Source organism: Chiloscyllium plagiosum, chromosome 15 (assembly GCF_004010195.1).
Source record: "Chiloscyllium plagiosum isolate BGI_BamShark_2017 chromosome 15, ASM401019v2, whole genome shotgun sequence".
Classification (NCBI taxonomy): Eukaryota; Metazoa; Chordata; class Chondrichthyes; order Orectolobiformes; family Hemiscylliidae; genus Chiloscyllium; species Chiloscyllium plagiosum.
The window spans coordinates 29212992-29234562 of NC_057724.1; the positions used below are offsets into that span (position 1 = coordinate 29212992).

At 38.4% G+C, this 21571-nt stretch overlaps 1 protein-coding gene across 1 annotated transcript; it reads left to right on the forward strand.

The window, feature by feature from the left end:
- Nucleotides 1-791: 791 nt before the first annotated feature.
- Nucleotides 792-17616, forward strand: fundc2 (fun14 domain containing 2). The gene is made up of 5 exons (XM_043704578.1): nt 792-855; nt 9717-9873; nt 12173-12248; nt 16104-16232; nt 16602-17616. The coding sequence occupies exons 1-5, from the start codon at nt 840-842 to the stop codon at nt 16677-16679; spliced, it is 456 nt and encodes a 151-aa protein (XP_043560513.1). The 5' UTR covers nt 792-839; the 3' UTR covers nt 16680-17616.
- Nucleotides 17617-21571: the final 3955 nt, after the last annotated feature.

Sequence of the window (21571 nt, forward strand, 5' to 3'; positions counted from 1 at the left end):
GTTTATAATGTTGGAACACTACAGAAAGGTCCATTATGATTCTTTTTTTGTGCTTGAGGGGGTCTTGAACACATTAGGTGTTAGTTGCTAAATGCAGATGATGACCTTTTTGTTCTAATCAACCTGTTCAAAGACGTTATTGCACACCTCCACAGCAGTTGGGGGACTCGAGCCTGGTCCTCTCAGTTCAGGGGGTGGGACACTACCACTGCACCACAAAGAAACTGATCATTTTTGATAAGATATATGGTTAGATTGGCAAACAGAGACATCATCAGATTGGTTGTGTGCCATCTATTTCCAAAATGAGATCAGCTATATAGCAAAAAATAACAATTAAAATTAACAATTTACAGTGAAAGGGAGAGTGGATACATTGGACACATCCTTTATGTTAGAACAGTTACTGTGGACTTGCTTCTTTTCTGGACAATAAATTAATTTCTTAGAACATATGGCACGGAAAATGGCCTTTCAGCTTTAGTGCTGCCAAAATTTTAGTTATGTGTTTACTCGCACATCATTACCTGATAAATCCCACTATATTAATGTATATCACGAACGATGTAGAACTACCATCAGATCTTAATTTGCATCAATAAAATTGTATTTCTTCCAGTACAGAATTCATTAACAAAGCAGACTTACAAATTATATTATTCTTTAATCAAAATACACCAAAAATAAGAATATACAAACAATGCCATCTGTAAACCTGCTCGCAAGTTGCAGACTGGACTCGGCACTTGAATGATTGACAGCACGCCAGGCACGTGCACTCAGTTACATCACTTCCGCTGGCTTGAAGGGATTATTTCCGGGTGAGAGGGCAGAGCAGAATGGAGGAGGCGAAAGGTGAGTAAGTGTGCTGGGAATTAATGTTTGTTATGTGGGCAGTTTGGGGGAGACCCTGGGGAGAAGAGTTAGGTAGCGGTGGCGGGAGGGTAGGAGTGAAGTCAAGGTTAACATGGTGCGGGAGGGCCCACAACAGTGTTAATCGCTGAGTGATGTCGTTTATTAATAGATGAAAACTGTACAGTCATGTCAATATCCATTATAATGTTTGATATCTTGTAATAATGTCAGTGTACATCAGTGTTTGATATACAAGTATCAATGATTTACATTAATATTAAAAAGCTATGCAATAAAGTCTAAATTAGGGCCTGCTGCTATAAATATGTCAATGATGTACATTAACATTACTCTAGCCTTTAGTAATAATGTACATTAGTGTTTGCTATAATTATGCCATTATCCTTTATTAATAAAACTACAGTAATTCTATTATAGTGCATGATATACTGTAATCAGGTCAGTGATCTCCTTTGTTAATTTATAAAGGTTGTATCAAAATTTCACTATTTTGCATGATATACTGCAACAGTATCAGTAAGGTTCTTTAATAATAAGTAAAGACTATACAGCAGACACTTTGCAGAGGAATTACAATGCAGAGGAATTACAGTGCAGAGAAATGTGAGGTGGAAGAAACATGGGGAAACAATACAGGCTCAATGTACAATTTTGAGGGGATTACAGGAGCAGAGGGACCTCAGAGTTCATGTGCATAATTTTTGGTGACCAGGCAAGTTGAAACAATTGCTAAGAAAGCTTACAGGATCCTTAGATTTATAAGTAGAGATGTAGAATATAAGAGCAAGGAAATTATGCTACACTTGTATAAATCATTGGTCAGACCACATTTGGAATATTGTGATCAGTTTGGGCACCTTACTTAAGGAAGGATGATAAAGCCCTGGTGAGCAAAGGAAATTTACTGGAATGATACCAGGAATGAAGGATTTTAGAGAAAATTATGATGTGACCTTATTAAGGTGTTCCAAATAATTAACAATTTTGACAGGATGAAGAAATTATTCTGTTTCCACGAGTTGGTATGTCAATAATTAGGTTTAGGTGAAAGTGAGGACTGCAGATGCTGGAGATTAGGGTCGAGAGTGTGGTTCTGGAAAAACACAGCAGGTCAGGCAGCATCCAAGGAGCAGGAGAATACTTAGGGATAGTAATTTCAGGATTGACAGCAAGAGAACTAGAAATAAGATGAGGAGAAACTTCTTTACACAGAGTTGTTCGGATTTAGACTGTGCTGCCTGCAAGAATGGTGGACGTGTAATCCGTTGGATGTTTCACTTTTGAAAGTGTTGAATGTAGAGAGCCATAGAAACAGGGCTGAAGAATGGGACAAGCTGGGTAGCTCTTTTGGGAACTGCTACAGACACAATGAGTTGAGTAGCCTCCTCTACTGTAAATTTCTGTGATTATAATATCTGATATACTGGTCAGTGGTGTGCATTAATATATGAAGACTATACAGTAATGTCAGTGTACATTAATTCTCTATGCTGCAAAAGTGTCAGTGATGTGCATTAATGTATAAAGATGGTTCAGTAATATCTATGTATGTTACAGTGACTTGCACAGTACAGTAATAGTGTACATTATTAGAAATCAGGGGATGGTTGTGATTATTGGAGGTCACCTGTCTCAGCTCAAGGATATAAGCAGAAGTTTCTCAGGATAGCAGCTTTGGCTCAAACACCTTCAGCTGCTTCATTCATGACCTTTCCTCATTTTAAGATCAGAAGTGAGGATGTTCACTGATAATTTCATGTGGTGCTCAATGCCCCTTGTGACTCTTCAGATACTGGAGCAGTTCAGAATGACTTGAATGATATGCTGTTTTGGGCTGATAAGTGCCAAGCAACATTCACACCAGAAATGGGTCAGTCAATGACCATCTCTAAAAAGACAGTATCTAAACATAGCAGCTTGACGTCTAATGGCATTACTATTGCTGGATACCCCACATTAATATCCTGTGAGTTACTACTGAAACTGAATTAGATAGTCATATAAATACCGTGGCTACAAGAACAAGTCAGAAGCTAGGAACTCTATCGTGAGTAACTTGCCTCTTGACTGCCTGCTGCCTGATCACCTTCTACAAGGCAAATGTCAAGAGTATGATGGAATACTGTCTGCGTGCCTGGATATGTGCAGCTCTGGTCACACTTGAGAAGCTTGACACTGCCCAAGACAAAGTAGATGATTCTATTCGCATCCCATCGATCATCTTCAACATTCACTCGTTTCACCACTGATGGACAGTGACAGCCGTAACTTGCTGAGCTCTGCTTTGACCATCCAGCTTTATGGTAATGGTAGAGTGGGATTATGTGCATTTTTGTAACAGTGTCCCATCAGGGCCTATCTTTACCATTTTTGTTACCATTACCTTTTGTTTAAAAAGTGGAGAAGTAGCTTTACTTTAAGTTTTTAAAAGAGTAAAGTGGAGGATATGCCAGACAATAAGGTTACAAATTGTGGTTAAATACAGTTCTGTTGGTGGCCCACAACAGCTCGTGGATGCTCAGTTTTGAGTTACTGGATCTGTTTAAAATTTATTCCATTTTACATGGGTTGTAGTCCCATACAATATCATAGAGAATATTGTCAATATGAGGCCAAGACTATATGATGGTTACTCTTCCTGATACTGTCAAGGACAGGTGCAGATTGATGAAGACGAGGTCCCACCTTCCACCTGTAATTTGCCACTGAACCGATCTGGCAGTTATGCTCTTTAGGACTTGTCCCATTCACTCAGCTGGTGCCACTGAGCCACCTTTGGTGATGGATGTTTACGGTCCCCATTCAAGTACGTGGTCTGGTAACACTGGCGACTTTACTTTTACCTTTACTTCCTTCAAGTGATGTTCAATGTGGAGAGTACTGCTTTATCAGATGAGGAAGAGTGGTAAGTTGTAACCAACATGAAATTTCCTTGCCCCTATTTAACTTGATGTCTAGAGACTTCATGGGATCTGGAGTCAATGTTGAGGACTCCTAGGGCAGCTCTTTCTGACCAAAACCATTCTGTTGTCACCTCTGGTGTATCTGTCTTGGTAGTGGGACAGGATGTGCCCAAGGATAGTGATGGTGTCATGGACTTGTCGGTAAGGTATGATTCCGTGAGTCTGATGATGCCTTTCTGTTGCTTGACTAACCTGTGAGACAGCTCTCACCGTTTTGGCACAAGCACCCAGGTTTTAGTTAGGAGGACTTTGCAATGTTGATGTTGTCATTCTTTCTGCCTAGGTTGATGCCAGGTCGTCCATCTGTTTTCATTCCTTTGAGAGTTTGCACCTGTTTGATAAAATGGAATAGCTTGTGAGGCCATTTCCGAGGTCAGTTAAAAGTCAACTACGTTGTTGAGAGTCCAAAGTCACATAAAGTCTGTCTTCTTACTATCAGACTCTTCGGTCCAACTCATCCATGCCAACAAAGTTTCCCAAACTAAACTCGTCCTACTTGCCTGTATTTGGCCCGAATCCCTCAAAACCTTTCCTATTCATGTGCCTGTCGAAATATTTTTTAAATGTTGTAATTACCTGCATCTACTACTTCCTGTGGTGGTTTATTCCACACACAAACCCCCCTCTGAAAATATTGCCCCTCGGGTCCCTTTTAAATCTTTCTCTCACCTTGCATATGCCCCCAAGATTTTATAATCCTTTATAAGGTCACCTCCTCAACATCCTAAGCTCCAGTGAAAAAATACCAGCCTAACCCTCCAGTCCTGGCAACGTCCTCGTAAATCTTTTCTGAACTGTTTGCAATTTAACAATATCCTTCCAAAGCAGCATGACCAGAACTGTACACAGTACTCCAAATGTGGCCTCACCAACGCCCTGTAAAATCTCAACATGATGTTCCAACTCCAAGACTGAATGGTTTGAGCAATGAAGGCAAGTGTGCTAAATGCTTCATAATTACCCTGTCCACCTATGACACAACTTTCAAAGAATTATGTACCCGAACTCCTAGGTCTGTACACCACTCAGGCCCCTACTGTTAACTGTATAAGTTCTGCCCTTGTTTGTTTTACTAAAATGCACCACCTTATTCAAATTAAAATCTATCTGCCAATTCTCACCACGTTGACCCACTCAATCAAGATCCCTTTGTACTCATAACCTCCTTCATATAGTCTATGCTACCATTTTGATGTCATCCACAAACTTAGTAACCATGCCTCCTAAATCATCATCCAAATAGTTTATATCAGTTACAAACAAAAGTGGACCCAGCATCAATCCCTGTGGAACTTCGCTGGTCACAGACCTTCAGTCCAAAAACAACCCTTTACGATAGGAGACAGAGGATGGTGGTAAAGCCAATTTTGTATCCAGTTGGTAAGCTCTCCCTGAATCATATGATATCTAACTTTATTCATTAGCCTACCATGTGAAAACTTGTCAAAGGCTTTACTAAAGTCCACATAAACAACATCTACTGCTCTGCCCTTATCAAACCTGTTGGTTACATCCTCAAAAAACTTCATCAAAAACTTATTCCCCTCCCTTTTTGAATAAGCTGAGTCTAGCATCAGTGATGGAGAAGTTTTTCAGGCCAATCATCTGGGACAATCTGAATTGTCCCTTAGAAACATATGGGTTGATAAATGACAACCAGCATAATTTGTAAAGGTAATTGAGGTTTGATTACCTTATCATTCTATCATCCACAATGCTTTGATATTGCAGAAAAGGAGGTCATTTGACCTATAGCGCCTGTGCCAAAATTAGTCCCATTCCCTTATTCTTTTCTCATTGTCCAGTATTTATTTTTCCTCATTTGTTGCCATTAAATCCACTTCTGTCACCCTTTAGAGTGGCACACTCTTGATCCCAAACAACTCTACTTCATATCTGATTCTCGTCAGTAACCTCAAACCTCTCTCTCCTTGTAGGCTAGCCCATGTAAGGAGAACAGATTTCCTTTCCTAAAGACTGATATTATTTATTGACTTCATCGTAAATGTATTGGTCATTAGTGGACAAGCTATGAATCAGCTATGTTTTTATGTTGACAATCAACAGTGGTTGCATGCTGTTTGTTAGGCTGTGTTTTAAGTTTGGATTTTTTAATTGAATTCTAATTTCACCACCTATCATGGTGGGTATTGAACCCTAATGCCCAGAACATTAATTTAGGGCTCTGTGATACTACAACACTACCACCTGATATAGTATCTATATTGTTAATATTTAAATATGAGATGGTTATCATTATATGTTCTACTAGTGTTGATGGTGTAAGTTATTAATCAGAGATCTTGGTATACAATAATGGCACCTGAACTCCATTGGACAACAGTGTTTAATCGTTAAGTCTATCGTTTGGATGACACATTTAAAGCCAGGCCTAGTCAGTGCTCTCAGGTGGATGTCCAAGGTCCCAAAGCATTATTTTGAATAAGTGCGGGACAGTCATCCCACTGTTCTGGCCAATCAACCAATTTCATGAAAATAGCTTAACAGGTCATTTCCTCATTGTGTTATTATGGAAGATTGCTTGCTATATATGTTTCTGCATTTCTTATATTACAACAGTAACTGCATTATGAAGTACTTTGGAATGTCCTGAGATTGTCGGTCTCTTTGCTTCCATCTTTCCCTCTCCTGATCTGCCTCCTTCTGTTTTGATCCCTTAAATGATGTTTACCATTCAGTTCATAGAAGAATTGTTCTTTGATCAGAAAATGTATCGCTATTGAATTAAGAAAAACTAATGGTTGGAAAAGCCTACATTGTAATTTTACTATGTGCAACCTGTGCAGTCTCTATGCCGCTTAACCACTCCTACAGGCATAATGTTGGTTATATTCAGCCAGTTTATGACAATACATAGCCCTGCTCTGTAATAACCGATTAATTGCAGTTAGAGATAATACAAGCAGAGTGTAGCCATTTTTAGACCCAATGCATTGACTGCGTGACTTTTGATTCTTCCCAGAAGTGTATTATCTGTTGTGTATATCCAGCTTGCTTTTCATTTTCTTGTGTCAAGGATCTTTACTCCCTTGCGTTCTGCCAATATTCTTGATTGGGTGCTCATTAGCTGACTTGGCAGAACAGCTGGTTTATGATGCAGTGTGATGCCAACAGAGTGGGTTCACTTCATGCAGTGGCTGGGGTTACCATAAAGGACTGTGCTTCTCAACCTCTCTTCCTCGTCTGAGGCATGGTGACCTTCAAGTTAATTATAGTGGCGCGATGGTCTGCTAAGACTAAGGTGACTTTATCTTTATCCTTAATTAACTTTACAGGAGGTTGATTGGTTCTTCATTGGTTTACTCAGAACAGTTGCGAAGCCCTGACTTTTCAAGTCAAACAGTGCACTAATTGGAACAAGCTTTCATAACAATATGGATTATATATGGGTGTTTTAGCTATATCTACATTCTAATCCTTTAGTAAAACTCCATATCTTTACCAATGATTCTGTCATCCTCCTTGACCATGATCGTGAGTTGAAAGAGAGTGAATCTCGAAGACAATGAGGTGAGCTTCTAATACTATCAAACTTGACAGTGCTGCTACTCTGTTATCCTTTCTACTCTGTAAACTCCAGTATATTCCAAAACTCTGTTGCCAATATCATACCACATACCAGGTCACACCTTTGCTGATTTTGTTTTTTGACATTGGCTCCTATTTCTCCAATGCCTCTTATTTAAAATTCTCTTCCTTTTTATTTAAATCCTGACATAGCCTCACCCCTCTGCCCTTTCACTGTAGTCTCTGTCAGTTGTACAACACTCTTATCACTCCACATCCTCCCTGAACTGTGTTCCTCCAATTCTGAGCTCTTGTCGACCTGTGGTACCAGTTATGCAGTCTGTGCAGTATGCAATTTCTCCCAAAATGCTTGACTTTTTCTTCATCAAAGTTTTGATCACCTTCATAATTTGTCTGAAATTTGGCTCAGCATCCATTTTGGCTGACCACAGTTCTGTTATTGTTTGGTCTAAGGGGAAAAGGCTTCCAGGGTTACTGACCTTGATGAATTTTGCATAAGCTGTACTATAAAGTGTAAAAAGGATTCGATCTGGTTTGCATCACCATGCTGTCTTGATTAAAAACGCTTGTTTTCCTGTTCAGCTTTAAAAATGGGCACTTGGGGAGATACTGCATATTACAACTACATATCGCCCTTCACCCATCTCCAATGTTTGATGGCATACAGAACTACCTCTTGCGTATATACACAAAAGGCAGTTGCCAATGTCTGTCACTTTACAGCTGCTGGATTGAAATCTTGCAAGCATTCCATTCATGGTTTGAGCATGCTGAAAAGTGACAGCTGATGTGGGGGTTTGAAATTAACCAGCAGAATCATCAGCTCTTGGAGACAAGTTTATGATATCTCCTTCATGAGGCTGAAATGGCTTAAGAGCAATTTTGTTTGTGAACTTTAAAATTGGAAAGGACTGCATGCAGACTATTGAGTCTGTGAACCTTAGACACACTCAGTTTGAGTAATATCCACTTCTGTAAAATGTAAATCTTAGCAAATTATCAATAAATATAATTGTCTCATTATTTTGTTCTGCTTATTTAGTCATTTTGCTGAATAACAATATTCTGCATCTCTTGTGTTTGCAACTTTGGTTCATTTTTGTTTTCCTACTGTTCAGTGGCAGAATAAAATAATAACATGTCAAGACATCCCAGCGGTGTCGGTGTGCTCAAACTGCAAGAATAATGTAAAATAGGTAATATATATCCCAGCTGGAAACCATTCAGCATTTCTGAACTGTACTCTAAAACGTCTACCGAGGGACTGTCCTTTGTGGCTCTTGTTTCTGCATTGATATAATTTTGTGTTTTGTTATGACAACTTTGAAAAGATCAGAGTTAAAAATAGAATCTGAAAATAAATTCTTTTGAAGTGTACCTGCTAGGCTGGTTCACATTATCTCTGCTTACATCCAATTACTGTGCCGCCTTGGATTCAATTACCAGTGTCTCTCCAAAAGAGAAAATGCTGGAAAATCTCAGCAGGTCTGGCAGCATTTTTAAGGAGAGAAAAAAAATCTGACGTTTAGAGTCCAACTGACACTTTGTCAAAACTTTGACTCGAAACGTCAGCTCTTTTCTCTCCTTACAGATGCTGCCAGACCTGCTGAGATTTTCCAGCATTTTCTCTTTTGGTTTCAGATTCCAGCATCCGCAGTAATTTGCTTTTAACCAGTGTCTCTCTTCTGATCATTGTGGTGTATGATACAGTTTTAAAATATTTATAGTCCAGAATGGAGAAATTGTTTGGAGCTGGAGTACTCACTAAGATTTGAGTTTTATTGTTTGCCGGTTATCATACCTTATAGGTTTTTTAAAAGGAGTCTAGTTTACTGTCCCCATAAATGCCACAGTTGGGTTCTGTCTGGTGTCTGTGAGCACTGAACCATGACTCATCCATATTCTGCTATGAAAATATTTCTCCAATCAATTATTAAGTTCGTCGATTATAAATTATTTTAGCATTGCTGCAATTTTTAAAAAAAAAAAGTTCAATATTGTATCTTCTCAAATTTATGCATTTGGATGTTTCACTTTCAAAGGTTCCAAATGCTTTTTGGATACAGGAGCAAATGTGCCTTTAGATTTGAATGTAAATGTCTTTGTGAAATGTTTTGTGATGGAGTGAAATTGAAAGCTATTATTAGATGAGAAGAAAGCAAGAGTACGTACAGGTCCTGTGTTGTTTGTTCTGTTCTAAGATGTCAGATTCATTAGGTCTAATGTTCTTACAGGCATTTTGTAAGTTTACAAGCCAAGAAAAGAGAGTTTCCTGGAAGTATTTTGAATCTTTATCAAAATGATTGAGATCTTGTTGTTTCTTCCCAGAGAAAACCAATGATAATAGCCAGTTTGAGGTTTTGGATTTAGCGGAATATGCCAAACGACAAAGATGGTGGAACCGATTCTTTGGAAGAAATTCTGGACCAATTGCTGAGAAATACACAGTAGCAACACAGCTGATGATTGGAGGAGCCAGTGGGTGGTGAGCTTTAACTTTTGATTCACCTTCAGCAGAGCTTTTCTTTCTTTTGACAAAAATGGACAGAATTTGTGACATTGGAGATCATGTTTAGAAAACTATCCTCTGTTGTTTGATTCATATTAGCTAATTATAAATGTATCATTGTTGCCAAGGTTACTTGATTTTTAAGAAACATTGAATTTGCATGCACTGTCCCAATCTGTTGAACTGAATTGGAAAATGTTTTCCACTACAATATCCCAATGAATGGATTCCTAGTGTAATGTAGTAGTGTATTTTTTAAGTCTACACAAGGTTCAGGAAACTACTCCAGAATTTAACATTCATAGTGAACTACACCAGTTGAAACCAAGATCAAAGTATTTCAAATCACTATTGGCTACATGAATAAAAAGGAAAGAGATATTTTGGTAAAACTGAGACCACACATTCCCAGAGAGTCCCTGACTGCTTTTAAATTGCTTGATTTAATTAGCCTAAGTATTTAGAACAATATTTTGAGCCCAGAGACTCCAGTTCAAGGCTCACTTACTCTAGAGGTGTGTCATAACTTGACTGTACAGATTGAATAGAAAATATCTTCAGATAAAGAGGAGGGATTTCAGTTACTTGTTTAGTGTAAGCGTGAAGATTCCTCAAGTTCCCAATAATGTGAGAGTTCTAACCTGAATGATCTTCTGTACCAGCCATCCTTAAGATCTCTGAATAAGCCTTTGAATTATTATAAACCTTTGGATAGTAGATGTGGATTCATGTGGTCGTTAAGGCCTAGGTTGTTTCTACTTGATTCATTTCTCTCTTGGTCCTTATAACTGTTAAGTAACTCTCTGAAAATATATAAAAGCAAAATACTTGCATGTTGGGGAAACTCAGGTCTGGTAACATCTTGCAGCGATAAACAAAATTAATGTTTCAGGTCTGATGTGACTATCCTGAAGATACATATCTGACTCAACTTGATGAATTTCCCCAGCATTTTCTGTGTTTGTTTGTTTGTTTCTTTCATACTGTTAGTATAAGCTGCATTCATAGGAGCAGGATTAGGCTATTCAGCCCCTTCAGCCTGTTTCACCATTCAGTGAGATCATTCTCTAATTCCATATCCTTAGTACCTTTTGCTTAACTGAAATTTATCTATATCAGATTGAAACTTTAACAACTGATCCTGCATCTACTGTTGTCAGTGGAAGAGTATTCCAAATATCTGCTGCATGTAGAAGTACTTCCTAACATCTTTCCTGAATGGTCTGGTCATAATTCTCAGACTATGTCCCCTAGTTCTAGAATCCCCAACCAATGGAAATAGTTTATCATTATCTACCCTGCTTTTTCCTTCTGTCAGTTCATGCCTCAATTTTCTAAATTCTACAGAAAATATGCCTACTTTGTATGATTTCTTCTCATAACCGAACCTCTGAAATCGAGTATTATTATAAACCTATGTTGTACTCCCTTAAAGACCAGTGTATCTTTTCTAAAGTGTGGTGCCCAGAGCTGCTCTCAGCACTCCAAGTGAGATGTAACCAAAGTTTTTTATAACTGCAGCATAACTTTTGCATTGTTGTACTCCAGTCCTCTAGATATAAAGACCAGCATTCTATTAGGGTTTTCTTGATTATTTTCTGCATTTGACATTTTAAAGATGTATGAACCTGAATCAAAGTCTCTTTGGACGTCAGACCTGAAACATTAATTTTGTTTCTCTCTCCACAGATAACTTCTCACCATCTAGAAACATCTTTTTTTGGTCAAAAATGGGTAACCTCATACTTATATTGAACTCCATGAGCAACAGTTTTGCATATTCACACAGTTTACCAATATCCCCTTGTAATTTTATGCTATCATCTACACTGTTTACAATTCTGCCTAACTTTTGTGTCATCAGCAAACTTGGATATATGACTTTCTGTGCCATTATCCAAGTGGTTAATAAATAATGTAAATAATTGAGGCCCTGACACAGATCTTTGTGGGACACCACTGGTCACTTCCTGCCAATTTGAGCACCAGCCCATTATCTCTACTTTCTGTCACCTGCCGTTCAACCAATTTCCCACGTTTGCTTTTAATTCTGTATTCCGCAATACACGGACCTGTATTTCATCGATGAACTTCTTAGTTGTTCATTCTGTAACTTATAAATATTCAAGTTTTTACAAAATAACTTGTGCGTGAATACATGTCCCATTGCCAACTGAATTTCAAGAAGGCAAATCTTTTGAAGAGAGATGAATGAATCTGTTTTCTCGATCTGCTCATAATTTTAAACGTTAAATTTCTGCCATTTTCTTTGTAGGTGTGCAGGGTTCTTGTTTCAGAAAGTTGGAAAATTAGCTGCAACAGCAGTTGGTGGAGGTTTCTTCCTGCTCCAGGTGAGAGTCAATTGATTTGGGAAATTAAAAGTCTTTTTCAGAATGGTAGAGTGAGGGAAGAGCTTTTAACTGTAGGCAGGGACTGAAAGGCTGAGACAATACTTAAACCAATGATAGAAATGTGTTGCTGGAAAAGCGCAGCAGGTCAGGCAGCATCTAGGGAACAGGAGAATCGACGTTTCGGGCATTAGCCCTTCTTCAGGAAGGTGGATTATTTTACACTTGCATTTATTTTCATGTTTCTGTTGGTATTAGCTCAGTAGTGATTGAAGTAATTGGGGACCTCTTAGCTATTCCAGAGGAGTGAGAGAGTGGAAATCAGGTCAATTAGCTGTTTGGGCCACTATTTTAGTACATGCTGGATTTATATCTCATCTAAAATTTGACTTGAATTCATATTGGTAAAGGGCAGTGGGAAGTCTTTTGGTCATTTCCCCCCTAAACCAACCATCGCTTTTGAGACATGGCACAGCAGTTTCTAGATGCCTCTGGGAATTCTACTAATTATACTCTCTTTAGCTCTGACAACACATGATAGCTAACAGCTTGTGCTCTAAAATGAAGATTTTGCGTGCCATAAGCGGATTATCACTTCTTAGATTTCTACTGTCAGTGCCATGGTTGGGTTTGGCTTGAGCTTCTAGACGTTATTTACAGATACCTTTCCTCTGCTGTCATCATTTTATTTTCCATCAAAACTCACTGATGATAAAGGTAATCTTACTTTTGAGCATAAGAATGTATTTGATTCCCAGGCAATATTGCAGAGCCATGACTCACAGTTAAAGGAATCTAGAATGGAATAAAATCCAAGTGATGTAGGTCTGTTTTACATTCCTAAGTTTGCGAAGGCCTACCACATCACATGCCAGTCTGGCAATTGGTGGCTGGCAGGGCTGTTGGGCAGTCAGACGCTGGAAGCTCCTTATCTCCATCAGTGTCACCAGGGGGATGGTGGTAGCTGTGAGCAACACATCCAGCAGAAACCCAGGATCAGAGAGGGTCACGGGTCACATCTGAGGGAGGGCAAGTTGGGGATCATAGGTTGGTTTGAGGAGGAGGGATAACTAGGGTTCCTAGGCGGAAGATGAGGCGCTCTTCCTCCAACCGTCGTGTTGCGATGGTCTGGCGATGGAGGATGAATGCTGCCTGACCTGCGCTTTTCCAGCAACTCTTTTTCAGCTTAAACCAATGATAAGCTATCATGATCTCTGCACCAAACCCATGCATATTTTGGGGTTTAATCCTGCAAACAAAAACAGTAATTTTTTGGGGTGTGTCTAATATGAATTTGAGTTGATATTCAGTAAATGTAAATGTAATACACCAATTAGGGCATCACACATACATTTGCTTATCCCTGGTTGGTGGTGGATGATGATAAGTGTGCCATTTGTTTCATTGCTGTCTTTGAAAAGTGCTAAATCTAGTGCGCAGCCTGAGTAGAATAACTAAGTTCGGCTGATTAATTACTAAAGTATGATCCAAGTTATTGATTCCATTAGTTTCAAGCATTTTTGCATTTCATTTATGTCCCTACTGTCAGAGTATATAAAGGGGGTTGTATTGAATCTCTATACAACAGGACATTTATAAATATTGGTGAGTTTAAAACTATCACCCAACAATCCTTTCCTAACTCCTTTAATTTATAATTACTATTCCATGTGTCTATATTTTGTTTCATTTCTAGTGTTTGATCTTTTTTGATTTCATTGCTCTTCATTGCCAGCAGCTATCCCAGTACTTTTTTTTTCAAAAAACCACATGAAGCACCTTTTTTTTTTTTCATACTATAGTATTTGTGAGGAAGGAAGGAAGAAAAATGGTATAAGGGACCTGAAAATGAACAGGCCAACAAACTAAAAAAACAGTCTCATACACACAGAAGGCCACAGCCCACAGACCCTATATTAACTGTTCAAAAGAATTAACCAATGAGTTTTAATTCCATGTCTCCTATTTTGCTGTTCTTCAAATTTTCCCCTTCAAAATATTTACCTAATTTCCTTTGTTAAGCCCCTTTCAGGGAGTGATCAGGACAACTCACTGTTTCAAAAAAAGTATTAACCTTGCATTTGGTTCTTTTTACATTTACCCTGAATCTTTGTCTTCTGGTTGCTGACTATTCTGCCTTTGAATAGATGTTCCCTATTTATTAAAACACTTCATAATTTTGAAAATCCCTCTTAAAGATCTCCCTTAATCATTTGTGCTTTAATGAGAATAATCCCGGTTTTTCCAAACCTGTCAACAGCTTTGGTCGAAATGTGGACCAAAGCTGTTGACAGGTTTGGAAAAACCGGGATTATTCTCATTAAAGCACAAATGATTAAGGGAGATGTGGACCAAAAACATCTGACTCCCTGACTGCCTTTGACATCAAATAGCATTTGACTTGAATGTGGTATTACACAATTCTGGTAAATTGCTGGGAATTGGGGAATATTCCCACTACCTAGATGGTGTCATGCCCAAGCACAAAGGAAGGTTGTTGGACCCCAATTATTGCAGCCCTAGGACCTTGCTGCAGAAGTTTATCAGATCATAGGCCCAGCCAATCCTCAGCTGCTTCATCAATGACCTCCCCTCCGTTACAAGAGGAAATGTTCACTGATGATTGTACAGTGTTTAGTTCTATTTTCAACCTTTCCGATTTTGAAATAATTCATATCTATATTCTGCCAGGCTTGGATTGATTATTGACAAATATCATTTCTACCACACAATTATCAAGCAGTGACCATCGCCAACAGTATTAAGTGATATTACCGTCACTGAATCTCAAATTGGAGAAGGGGGATTTCAAAGTTTGGGAGAAGATTTGTAGCTTGCGTGCTCGTTGTTGTGGTTCTGTCTTCGAGCTGGGAATTTGTGTTGCAGACGTTTCGTCCCCTGTCTAGGTGACATCCTCAGTGCTTGGGAGCCTCCTGTGAAGGGGGATTTGCAGGATAGTTGTACCATTGAAGAGAAACTGGGGTACAAAAGTCAGTTAGATCACCTCCTGACTCTCCATTATTCCACCATGTATATGGAACATTCTCAGCTTAGTACAGCTCTAACCATACTCTGGAAGCTTGACACCATCAAGGACAAAGCAGCTCTCCTGACTGACATCCTATTCATTACCTTAAACATTTACTCTCTCCTCCCTGTTGCACAGTGGCTGCAGTCTCTATTATCAACAAGATGCACTGCAGTAACTTGCCAAGGTTTCTTGAATTGCACCTTGCAGCCCCATAACTTCTACCACTTTGACAGGAAGAGTATGGGAACACCACCACCTACAAGTTTTTTTTTTCCCCAAAAGAGACAAAATGTATCACAAATGTTCCTTCATCACTGAACCAAATACTTGAACTGTCTCCTTCAAGGCACCTTCACCATCATCTTCCGAAGTTCATTTGTGGCTGCTGAATTAGTGTTGATCTGGTCCAGGTTGCATTAAATTGGCATTGTTCTGTGATTTTTGCATGTCTGTATTCATAAATATGTATACTGTGCACACTGTCTGTGCTGTTTCTTCCTGAGGGAAAAGAAAGAACAGAAAAGTTAATCCAATTTCTAGAATGCAAATGAAAACAGCTGTATTTTTGCTACTACTGTGGGAATAGTGATATTCAATTTCCTAAAAACAGCTTGTTTCCATTCATTATTGGAAGGAAAAGAAACACTATTTTGACAATAATTATGGTAAAGAAACAAGCATACAGTCGCATTTCACATGATTTACAACCAAACAGTGCATATTCATTAGGAAAAGATACTGAAAATCTTAATACAGAATCCTGTGAAAAGTAATGATTGTAGTGACTCTCAAAGGTGGATGAAGTGATGTTCTAATTTTTCTTTCAGATTGCCAATCATACGGGATACATCACTATTGACTGGAAGCGAGTGGAAAGGGATGTAAATAAGGCAAAGAAACAGTTGAAAATTGGCAAGAATAAGGTTGCTCCAGAGGTGCATGGTGCAATTGATGAGGTAGGAAAATGGTGAACTTGTGTTATTACAGTACAGTTTTATTCGCCAAATAAAAGTCACAGTAGTGAAAAAATATTATCTTAGCATGGTTTTTCTGTTCCACGAAATTTGAGGGATTTATTTCTTAATTTAGACATGATTGCTGACAAAAGAAAACTGAACGTTCAAAAAACTGGAATGTAGCTTTTTTTACCGTTAGACAGAATGTCTAAAAGCTAATACAAACCATAAAGCTGATAGTGAATTCTGGTTTAGTAACAATTTAAACATGACAAACAATTCCATTAGGTAGATTATCCTTTGTTCCTTCACAACTGCTGTGAAATGGAAAATGTTAATTATTCTATCCTTTCCTTCTTCCCCATGCAGGTGACTGTGTTTGTGAAGAAGAACATTGTCCTTACTGGAGGTTTTGTTGGTGGATTCCTACTTGGACTTGCTTCATGAGGATTAGTTGAAGATGTTACTACAATTAATGAATTACAATCCGTTAATACTTCTCCCCGCCCTTGAAACCATTGATAGATTGTACATGCTTCTGTGTTGGGTTTGCGTGCCCCACAGACAATACTGAGCTAGTATCTTCAATATACTTTACTGGAAGGGATTTGCATCACTGAGTTGACTCTGTGACCTCAATCATCTGAGTCACATGTTAAGAATATTATCAAAATTGACTCTTGTCCTGGTTTATGATGATACTCAAAATGGTGATACAATGTTTTAATGTGGTTGGCTGCACTGATTGAGATGTGGGCCTCATATTTTAACTTCATTGTACAATCACAGATGCTCATCTTCTTGTGACTCCTCATACTTGACATCTTGTACATTTTACCACCATATTGAACTTCTGAATTGACATTGTTTCTGTGTTTGCATGTTTTTGGGGCTATCTGCTACACATTACTTACAACATGTATTTCTAAATATTAAGATTTTATGAAGGCTGGACACTCCCCTTAATGACACTTTAAATGGACTGGAGCTTGTGCGATTTGTTTGTGTTGCATCACATACTGTAGTTGCCTGAATGACACAGGTATAGCGACCAATTCATTGTGACATGGCATTACAAAAACTGGATGTGTTTTTCAAAGTTAAAACAATATCTTAAGAGATCAGGTGACTTTTTATATGCACTCTTTCTTGTTTTGCTTCATCCTTTTATCTTTATTATATTTGAGCTTTAAAAGCTACTCCCAGATGTCTTCTAACTTATTAATTACTTTGCCATAAGTATTCTCTGATCATGTTGCTTATGAGCAAAGCCTGAATTGTATCTTTCCAGTACTTCATGTTAATTACTGTAGTACACCCAAGAGTTTGAACTTGTTTGGCTTCAGCTGTAGGCAATAAAAGATTCATCATGTTGGAACCTCAAGAGCCCTGGTGTCCCAGTAAAAAGAAAAGTATTCTGTCTTTGCGATTCTGTATGTTTACTTTGTAGCTATGCATGGCGTATTGCTGATTAAGTTGGAAGATTATAAATTCAGATCCCACTCCATTGAATTCAGCATAAAATCCAGGTTGATACTAATGCAGTATTGAGAAAGTGCTGCATTGCTCTAGGGGGTGATTTTCTGATGAGGTGTAAAATTGGGACCTTGTATTCCTCCTTCGGTAGGTGCAAAAGATCCTGTAATCGTTTTCAAATCATAAAGGAGAGTTTGGTACTAGCCCATACTTGACCCTCGACTGGAATTATGGTAGCAGATGTCTGGTCACTGAGACTTTAATGTGTGTAAACTTGTCTATTATGTTTGATAGGGTTACCTTTCAAAAATACTTCAGATATGACCTTTGCAAAATGTGACAACATCAAAGGTGCTATATAAATACAAGTTTATTTTAAATACTATATTTGAAAAGAGAGCTATCTAGTCACTGGGCAGGCTAAATTGAAATTTCCATTCATTACCTGTAAAAATAGAAAGTAGGACAGAAACGTCATTTTTAGCGAATGTTTATAAGCTAGTAGTGCTACTACATATTTACACATTAGTTTTTGGATGAAGTAGTGAATTTGCTCAGTGTTTTTTTTTATAAAAAAAAAAATCTACTTAATGCAGATGGGAGTTTTTACCTTTTTTGTTATTCAGAATGGACTCCAAACCTAACTTTCAATTGACCTAAATTTTTCAGATCTATTTTATTGAATATCTCTAAGTCTCTAGTATTACATGTTTGTTAATTGACAAAAATTTAGTCATTTTCATCATAGTGGGAAGAGTATTTTTGAGAAGAGTATTTTTGACCCCTTGTCCTCCACACTTACCACAATCCTTTTCAGAGCTGAAAATGTGTTGCTGGAGAAGCGCAGCAGGTCAGGCAGCATCCAGGGAACAGGAGAATCGACGTTTCGGGCATAAGCCCTTCTTCAGTATGCCCGAGACGTCGATTCTCCTGTTCCCTGGATGCTGCCTGACCTGCTGCGCTTCTCCAGCAACACATTTTCAGCTCTGATCTCCAGCATCTGCAGACCTCACTTTCTCCACAATCCTTTTCAGACCTTGTACTGAAATGTAAGTTCTGACCTGGGATGCATGATTACTTATTTGTATTTGTCTGGGAATTATGTCTTCAATATGAGGAAATTAATGATTAGATTCCCTACAGTATGCAAAAAGGCCATTTTAGCACCAACAAGTCCACACTGACCCTGCAAAGAGTAACCCACCCATTTGCCTACATTTACCCCTGACACTACATGGGCAATTTAGCATGGCCAATTCACTTGACCTGCACATCTTTGGATTGTGGGAAGAAACCAGAGAGCACCTGCGCAGAGAGAATGTGCAAATTCCACACAGACAGTCGCGGGAATTGAACCTGGGACCCTGGCACTGTGAGGCAGCAGTGCTAACCACTGTGTCACTGTTATCTTTTCTTTAATTAAATCTGTAAGGCCACAGAACAACCATATCTGCAACTCCCTCTTGTCTACCAAACAAAAGTTGCTTAGTATTGTTGTAGTTTGTGAGTTGAGGACATTACTTGAGGACATTTTTGGTAAATCTTCTCATTTACCAAAAATACTTTTTAAGATGCTCACAATTTAGTCACCATGATACATGATCTGAAATGGGAAATCTGTTTCTTTTAAAATTGATGTGCCTATGCTCCTGGTTCTTCAGGTTAAAACTCTGAGAAGGGTAAGGTCAGATTTGAGTCAAGAGTGTAGTGAAGGGCTTTTGCCCGAAACGTCGATTTTCCTGCTTCTCGGATGCTGCCTGACTTGCTGTGCTTTTCCAGCACCACGCTCTTGATTCTAATCTCCAGCATCTGCAGTCCTCACTTTTGCCTAAGGACAAATGTGTCCCAGACTTCAATCACCAATGCTAAAAATTGCAATGTCTTTCAAATTAGTGTGGAAAATCTGTGTAATATTGTTTCCTCTCCTACCCTGCCATCACAGTTAAGTTCCTGCTCTATTCACAGAAAATATAATGGGATGTGATTTGTTTTTGGGGGAGGGAGGGAAGGGAAACTGGTGGAATTGCAATTTGTATTTTCATTCGGTGGAAATATAATTGTTTTTTATTTTTAACAGGTATTTGCTTGTTTTAGCCAAAACGCAGTATTTTTAAAGGCAGTTTTTTGGCTGGAAAAATTAATTTTGTTGTGTCTTTGATTTGAAGAAAGCAGCTGACATTATCATATATTGCAATTGTGTATTGTATTTAAATGCATTTATAAGTGTACCAAGACACAGGCCTGCAATCTGATATGCATTTGAGAAAATTGATCATCTGAATTAAATTCTCATGTGTATATGTAGATTTATATTTAAATATGCAGTTACTTCATTTGTTTAGTACAGTTATTGGCTTTAATGAATATTTTGCCAATTTGTGCCTCCTATTTACATTATGTTCACTTTATGATTTGTACTTTAGGTGAATGTATGGTTTATTGAAAATAATGCACTATTCCGATAACTTGGTATGGAGGAAACACTGCATAAAAAGGTTTTACCAAATTTTGCATATTTCATTTCCTTTTGCATTAAGCCTCATTCATGGTGTGATTTCAGCATGGCAAGATCCTAGGTTCAATGTTGTAAACACACAACATTGCTAGTCTGTATCAATTTTACCAATGGGGGCTCTGCATCTATTGAGGTGCCACCTCTCAGCTAATGTAGATAATAACCAAGCTAAGTTATTGTAGCAGTTCTATGAGAGGTTTTGGGACTATGGTATGTCAGGATATTCTGAGGGATTTGACACAAATTGGCAGAAGTGCTTATTTCGTCTCTTTTTTATTGATGATCCCTGTGAGCTATAAGGAGCGCCTGCAAGTGGAGCTAATTCTTGAATGGTAGTAAAATAAAGTCGAGAGCAATTACAGTAAAAACACACTAATATCTCCTTCCAGTAGGGAGGGGTGGAGAATTATAGAATGGTACACCACAGAAGGTAGCCATTTAGCTGATCATATCTGTACTGTCTTTGGTACTGCTCTCTAAATACCAGTAATTTCTTTAGCCATTCCACTAAATGGGTAAATACTTGATGGAAGAATAATGTGCTCAGGAATATATAAGCAGTCCTGACTGGAAGATTTGTAGGGGTGTTTTTACCTGATTGGATTGGAAAATTGCATGTTGCTGCTTTTTAAAAAGAATGAAAGAGGAAAACCAGGAAATTACTAAGCAGTTAGCCTAACTTTTGTGGTTGGGAAATTGTTGGAGTCTATAATCAAGGATGGTGTAACTGAATATGTTGAAAATTTTTCAGTTAATCAAGGTGAGACAACATGGGTTAATGATCGGTCAGGCCTGACAAACCTCACTGACTTTTTTTGAAGGGGTGACCAAGGTAGTGGACTGGGGAATGTCAATGGATGTATTTTATATGAGGCTTCCAGAATGCATTTGATAAACTCCCACGAAAGAATGGTTATTAAGGTAGAAGTCAATGGAATTGAGGGCAAATTACTGACGGTTGGGAAATTTGGTTGAGCAAGTTATTTGGGTGGAACTGAGAAATAAGAAAGGGATGATCACCTTATTGGGATTGTATTATAGACCTCCCAATAGTCAGAGGGAAATTGAGAAACAAACTTGTAAGGAGAGCTCAGCTATCTGTAAGAATAATAGGGTAGTTATGGTAGGGGATTTTAACTTTCCAAACATCGACTGGGGCAGCCATAGAGTTTAAGGTTTAAATGGAGAGGAATTTGTTAAGTGTGCACAAGACAATTTTCTGATTCAGTATGTGGATGTACCTACATGTGGATGTGCAAAACTTGACCTACTGTTGGGAAATAAGGCAGGGCAGGTGACTGAGGTGTCAGTGGGGGAGCACTTTGGGGCCAGCGACCATAATTCTATT

What these genes read in the sequence shown, in the direction of transcription:
- fundc2 (XM_043704578.1), top strand. An exon ending in GAGGTTTCTTCCTGCTCCAG is followed by an intron (nt 12,249 to 16,103) that starts GTGAGAGTCAAT and finishes TTTTTCTTTCAG; the next exon opens with ATTGCCAATCATACGGGATA. An exon ending in TGCATGGTGCAATTGATGAG is followed by an intron (nt 16,233 to 16,601) that starts GTAGGAAAATGG and finishes TTCCCCATGCAG; the next exon opens with GTGACTGTGTTTGTGAAGAA.